The sequence below is a fragment of the Chrysochloris asiatica genome, unplaced genomic scaffold (genome assembly GCF_000296735.1).
Source record: "Chrysochloris asiatica unplaced genomic scaffold, ChrAsi1.0 scaffold00069, whole genome shotgun sequence".
NCBI lineage: Eukaryota > Metazoa > Chordata > Mammalia > Afrosoricida > Chrysochloridae > Chrysochloris > Chrysochloris asiatica.
This window is the reverse complement of record NW_006408587.1, coordinates 12,436,665-12,443,882: the sequence shown is the minus strand read 5'-3', so window position 1 is coordinate 12,443,882 and position 7,218 is coordinate 12,436,665. Positions and strand designations below refer to the sequence as shown.

Genomic DNA, 7,218 nt, shown 5'->3' with positions numbered 1-7,218 from the left:
CTTTGATCTTCATCAGTAAATGTTTTAAGTCCTCTTCACTTTCAGCAAGCAAGGTTGTATCATCTGCATATCGTAGGTTGTTAATGAGTCTTCCTCCATCTTTAATACCTTTGTTCCATTCAAACTTCCACAAACTCACTTAAGAATTTTACCTCTTCTTTTTGTTGAGATACACTTAATTCTTCAATTTCTAATGTTGAATGGGAATGATATTTCTGAAGGAAGTGGAAGAAGATCTCACCAAGATTTGGTATTAGATTTTTGTTGTTAAATGCCATCAGGTCAGTTCTGACTCAGTTACCTGGCATAAGATTTCCAAGGTTTTAAATCTTCCACAGAGCTGAAAGCCTTATCTTTCTCCCATGGAGTGGCTGGTGGGCTTCAACTGCCAAACTTATAGTTCATAGTCCAGTGCTTATTGTATGGATCTAAATAGTATAATTCCCTCAAATAATTGCTTTATAGGTGCCCTGCTGGTAGAATGAGCCAAGTGTTGGTCTGCTAACCAAAAGGTGGGTGGTTGGTTAGAACTCACTAACGTAAATGAGAGAGAGAGATGGAGCAGCCTGCTTCCATAAATATTTGCAGCTTTTAAAATCCTATGGAGAAGTGCTACTCTATTCCATTAGGGTGTCTCTGAGTTGGACATGACTCTGACTGCAGTGAATTGAGTTTGGTAATTGCTTTGTTTCTATTTCTTCAAAAGCAGTTGGTCATATAAATATATGTTTATAAGTAGTTATAAGTAGTATTCTGCGTTCCTTTGTTCTGTTATTGTAGATTTACATTTTTACCTCTTTGTCTTGATTAATGTGGCTTATGGAAGTCTTGAAATCAGGTAACTTACAATCTCCAACAAAGTTCATCTTTTCTCAGGCTACTCTAGTTCCTTTTAGCTTATTAATTTCTATAGAAAATGTGTAATGAGAATTTCACTGGAATTGTATGATTCTATAAATGTATTTTATAAATTTATGTAAAGTCCTGCTGTGACATTATAGTATAAGCCCTGAACTGCTAGTCTAAGGTCAGTGGTTCAAAACCACCAACTGCTCCTTGGAAACCCTATGCAAGGACATTGCAAGTTGGAACCAAATTGACAATAACTTGACAACAACAACATAAATCTATTTGGAGAGAACTGACATCTTCGCAAGATTATGTCTACTTGTCAATGTATGTAGATAGTCTCTTATTCTTTTTTTTCTTGGTAAAAATTTGACTTTAATATTTTTAAATTTGCTCTGATTTTCTGTTTTATCTTTTACTAATTTGGGCTTATATCATTATCATTTTCTTCCTTTTACTTTGTTTATATTTCCCTAAATTTTAAGGTGGAAACTGGAAATACTGGTTTTAAGCTTGTTTTCTAGCACTGCAGGATAATGCACTGGACTGCAAGGTGTGTTTGAACTGCAGGGTCGGTGGTTCAAACTTAACAGCTGCTCCTCAGAAACCCTATACAGGATGGATAATGAGTTGGACCAAACTGACAACACATTAAAACAAGAACAACAACAGTATCAGGCCCTAATGCAATAAATTATCCTCTGTTCAAATTAGCTGTGCTCCCAAATTTTTATATATCATGCTATTCTTGTTATTCCTTTACTTTAGAAACTTTGCCACATAAATGCAGGAGACAGAGGGGAACTCTATGTATTTTTTGCAAAACTTTTCTGTAAACCAAAAACTAGTCTATAAATGTCTATTCAAATATTTTAAAAAATATTTGAATACCTCCTAGGCAATTTTACTATTGACTATATAAACATTATACCAGGTATTGATCAATCAGATCTAATGACATTTGGAAATTCTCATTTATTAATGTGTTTCATGAACTCCAAATATTTTCCCTTTCAAAACTTAGAATAGAGCACTTCATAACCATGGATGTTCAACCAAATTTCTTCAGCAGTGACTGGAAACAATCTTTGAGATTCCAGTGTATTGGAGCAAATAATTTTCTTCATTTCTTCAGTTAAGAAAACACTAGACCAGATAACATTATCCCAACTATTGATCTTTTCAATCAATTAATTTATAAAACATATTCCAAATCTTAATGAATTAACTTAGAATCTTCAAAAGAAAACAGTATGAGGTTTTATGATAAGAAATAGAATTTTAATCAAGATGCTAAGATATTTAATTTTACTTTGTTTCTTTTACTTGGTTTTGGTGTATGTATGTATGAGTGTTCAACTCATGTGTGATCATCCACGACCATATCCATAATAAAATGTGTAATGTGCTGTAATCTTTCTCTATCAGATCATATTATTTGCCTCCATTAAATATAAAGAAAAATTAGATTATAGCAATCTTATTTATAGGGGTAAACATTTTCATATAGTACTAACATAAATATAAACTTCTAAATGGCAAATAATTTGTCATATAGGTTATCTGAACTTTTTACATAGAATATAAAATTTTAAATTCATGTCATTACTTATGCACACACATACATCCACATATACACATATATGCTATTTAATGTTTTGTATTTGATTTTGTTTCTAATATTTGGAGGATCTGACTTTGCATCATATTTTCAACAACTATGCTGGTTGAATTTCAATTGCAAGATCATTTAGAATATGCAGTGAAGAAAAATTAAATCAATTGTAGCTTCAAAAAATTTTCTTTTAATGAAGTATGCACTCCAGATATATTGGTGTATGTGTGTGTGTTCAGTTTGTGTGTGGGTATGGTATGTGTGTGCGTGTGTACTTGTTTTGATACACCAGGGTTTAGTGTGTTCAAATTTATATTAAACACACATTTTTTTTAATCCCTACTTTCTTATGAAGCAATTTTACATAATAATGGAGATTTGAAATGCAAAATATTTCTTACTGTTGGTGGTAGACACTTGTGCATAAATTAATCTTTAAATATATTAATCTGTATAAAATCATTAAAACATCTTCTTTTTGTTTTAATAGCCGAAAAATAAACTATGGAACATATGATAATTACATTCCAGGTAAGAACTATGACTTAGAATTCTATTTATTTTAAAAAGATATGTGATTAATTTTAGGAGTAAGTGAAAAATTTCCTTCATTTAAAGCCATAAAACAAACCTTCTAAGGAATATTATTAAAATTCACACAATCAGCTCTTTTACGAACAAAAAGCAACATAGAAATTGAAGCTACAACATTCCATTGATATTAGGAATTTCTTCTACATTCCTGATAGATTGTACATAGTTTATTGTTGACAAAATGTTTCATTGCTCCACATGTCAAGTCAATTTGATGTTGACAAGCTTAAATGTTAAGTGGTTTCCCCTCATATGTATTTTTAAATTCTGTCTGACCTTTTGTAAAATTTCCCCACTGATTCTAATTTGTCTTTAAGAGCTTTACAGGATAAGCCTCTTTCTTTTTACACACAAAAATATGCCAAATATTTATATACAGTCTTATCTCTGATTTGTCTGGTTGGTAATCATAATCTTTTTAACTATTTCAACTTAAATTTCCAGGAAACTTCACCTTTCTATTCACCATTCTGTAAATACACTTTGTTAATTTTCTTCATAAGCAACCAGTGACAATGCAGTTCTTGGAAAAATAACTAGTAACATTTATTGTTCTTTTGTTTCATCAAGTTAGTTGCAACTCATAGTATAAGGTTTCCAAGGAGTGGTTGGTGACTTTGAATCACCGACCTTGTGGTTCCAACCAACCTTGCGGTCCAATGCTTTATCCCATAGCACTATACCAGGACCAAGAGGATCTTAAACATTAGTACTTAGATTCAATAATATATTTACTGAGTACTTTATGCCAGGCATTATAGTAAGTACTTTTGGGGTTACAGAGTAATTGGCGTATTTTATCCTTTCAATGTAATTGCATTCTAATTAAAACAACATAAAGCAAAATATTTAAACTGGAAGAGATGGAAACATTTAAATGGAACCAGTAAAAATACTTCTTCTCTTTTCTATTATAGGCTGTTAGTTTTCACAGCAATCTGTTTATATAGTTATTTATAAAATTGGTCAAAATAGAAATATTATGTTTTATTTTTCTCATACTGATGCAGGTATTAAAACATTCATAAATAAATTATGCTATAATGCAAACTTTTGTTTGTACATTTATACAATATGTATTTGGCTTACTACAATTTAAGGTCTGATGAAATATGAACCACTAATTCCAAAGAGGTTTTTTTTTTTTTTTTATTTTAGTCAGTGAATTAAGCAAAAAATCATGGAATCAGCAACATTTTGCCCTGGCATTTCCAAAACCACCTCGGCCAGGAAAAAAAAAGAGATCAAGACCTTCCGAATTACAAGAAAAGGTAAGTATTAAAAACGTATTATTTTACAAGTACTAAACCATGCATAAGGAGCTCTCTGGTAGCGTAGTGGTTACGAATCAGGCTGCAAACTGCAAGGTCAGCAGTTCGAAACTATCAGCTGTTCCTCCAGAGAAAGACAAAAAGCTTTCTGCTCCGGTAAAGATTTACAGCCTCTGAAACCCCCCTGTACAGGGTTGCTATGAGTTGGTTCCGACTCCACGGTACATAACTATCACCATCCAAACCACACACACACGGTCAAAGACACACATACACAGAACTTTCAGAAATGATGATGATGGCAGTGTGTTATCTAGTCAGTTCCGACTTATAGCAACCCGATATAGGGTTTCTGAAGCTGTAAATCTTTATGGGAGCAGAAAGCTGCATCTTCTCCCAAAGAGACTCAGAAGACATGAACTGCTGATCTTGTAGTTGGTACTGTAGCTTGTAATACACTACACTACCAGGACACTTTTCAGTAATGATATCAAAAGTTTACATATTTGCAGTGGCGCTGTAAAATAAGCACTCTACTGTAATGCCAGTTTGAACTGCGAGATTGGCAATTCAAACTCATCAGCCGCTCCTCGGAAACCCTATACAGGGTTGCTATGGGTCAGAATCGACTAGACTGTACTTAACAACAAGTGCAGTAAAAGGTAATTCACATTCTATTTAAGGAAATTTGCTGTTTTTGTTGTTGTATTCTGTGGAGTGGATACCGACTCATAGCGACCCTGTATAGTGTTTCTGAGGCTGCTAACCTCAAGTTCAAAATTGCCAGCTGTTCCGTGGGAGAAAGATGAGGTTTTCTGCTCCTGTAAAGATTTACAGCCTCAGAAACCCTGTACAGGGTTACCATCCTCCAGTGAAGCAATTGATGGATCTGAAACACTGACCATACAGTTAACAGGCCAAAGTGTAACCCACTGCACCATCAGGGTCCCATTTGGTGAAATTAGATATAGTGTATTTACATAAATTTCACTTTATTTCATATTAATTAATTTTTTGCTCAGTATCCTCCATATTGCATGGCTTATATAGCTAGCAAAGCTGTACAACTAATGCTACAGCTAGTATAAACAATGAAGATATGTTTCTCAGTTGGAGAAGCCTTCTCAGAATCAAGAAGTTACATTATACCCTTACTACATATTATTATACATTATACATGAAATCTATGCTCTTGTATTTCCTATAATGTAGAATGCAGAATCTGAATAATAAAAGATAAATATTTCCCATTTTGTCTCCACCATGGAGTGAACCCTACCAATAGATAGCAAGAATAGCAATCTTGATTCAACCATGGATAACAAAACGTTAACATTTTTTCTATCAGTGGTTATCCAGGTTTCTTGTATCTTTTAATTTAATAACTTCCAATTGAATTTATATTTTCATTGTTAACATTTTTATAAAAAATACTTATTTTAACATTGATTTTTACCATACATTTGGTGAGAAGTTAAGAATAAATACCCACTAAATGTTGCTGTTTGTCTCTTACTTATCTGATGATACTCGTTTTATTTAAGCCAAGAAAGAGGTATTTCAAAGTTTTACCTTTAAACATGTATTGTTGTTGTTAAGTGCCTTAGAGTTGGTTCTGACCCATAACGACCCTGTACAAGGTTTCCGAGGATGTAAATCTTTACGGGAGTAGAAAGCCTCAACATGTATAACTTTCTAGTTTTCAGAGGTCTTGAAAGTAAAAATTGAAACCAAGCTATGCCTAATGCCTGAAACTATGTGTCAACAAATAGAGAAGAGTTCCTGAGCTACTTTAGGAAAGGAGGGTGGTAAGCAAGATATTCCAAGAATTCTCAGTAACACAATATTTTAAAACAAAGCAAAAGAAAACCCTCTCCTGATGTGTCCTGATTCATTATATGTTTATACCAATTCTAATATAAAATTTTGAGGGAATTAAGAAGGTCCCCTCAACTGAAATTGGATGAGTTCTAACCGTAGGTCAAAATAAGAATGAAATTAAAAATGCAGCATTAAGTATAAAACCTAAAGTTTGCCCACTATTTATCAAAATTTAACTTTTTCATGGTTGAAGTTAAAATGTATTTGGTATCTCATAAGAAAGACTGTGTAGCTCACACATAATTTGTTCATCATTATTCTAAACAATATTTCAGAAATATGGTGAAGAAAATGTAAGGCAAGGTCAAAGACGACCATTATGGATGCATCGTTCCCTAATGACAATATCCGAGAGACCATCTGTTTACTTAGCTTCCAGGAGGCAGTCCTCATACAAGCCAACTTATACCTCCATGGATTCCAAAGGATCTGATGCAGAGAAATATTTAACTCCAGATATGGACAAGAAAGTTAAAGAAGGCAAGAAAGCATCCAAAAAGGACAAATCAGATTCAGAAACAGAACTCACAGTTTTAAAGGAATCAAAAAAAAAGAAAGGCAAGGATGTGGATATAGAATCTGGAGACGAAATTGATGTTGCAAAAACAGATTCCAAGAAAGTCAAGGGAAAAGATACAGACACTGAAAGTGAAATAGGAAGTGGAAAAAAAGATTCCAAGAAAGTCAAGGGAAAAGATACAGACACTGAAAGTGAAATAGGAAGTGGAAAAAAAGATTCCAAGAAGGTCAAGGGAAAAGATACAGACACTGAAAGTGAAAAAGGAAGTAGAAAAAGGGATTCCAAGAAAGAATCAAAAAAGGTCAAGGGAAAAGATACAGACACTGAAAGTGAAAAAGGAAGTGGAAAAAAAGATTCCAAAAAAGATTTAAAGAAAGTCAAGGTAAAAGATACAGATACTGAAAGTGAAAAAGAAAGTGGAAAAAAAGATTCCAAAAAAGATTCAAAGAAACTCAAGGGAAAAGATACAGATACTGAAAGTGAAAAAG

At 33.0% G+C, this 7,218-nt stretch overlaps 1 protein-coding gene across 1 annotated transcript in view; it reads left to right on the top strand.

The window, feature by feature from the left end:
* CYLC2 (cylicin, basic protein of sperm head cytoskeleton 2) overlaps positions 1-7,218 on the top strand; it is a 21,728-nt gene that overhangs the window by 13,028 nt on the left and 1,482 nt on the right. The window contains exons 2-6 of the mRNA XM_006864743.1: positions 781-838; positions 2,955-2,995; positions 4,217-4,344; positions 6,486-7,079; positions 7,113-7,209. Of these exons, the coding sequence (XP_006864805.1) occupies positions 781-838; positions 2,955-2,995; positions 4,217-4,344; positions 6,486-7,079; positions 7,113-7,209 (918 nt within the window). The remainder of the gene's footprint in view (positions 1-780; positions 839-2,954; positions 2,996-4,216; positions 4,345-6,485; positions 7,080-7,112; positions 7,210-7,218) is intronic.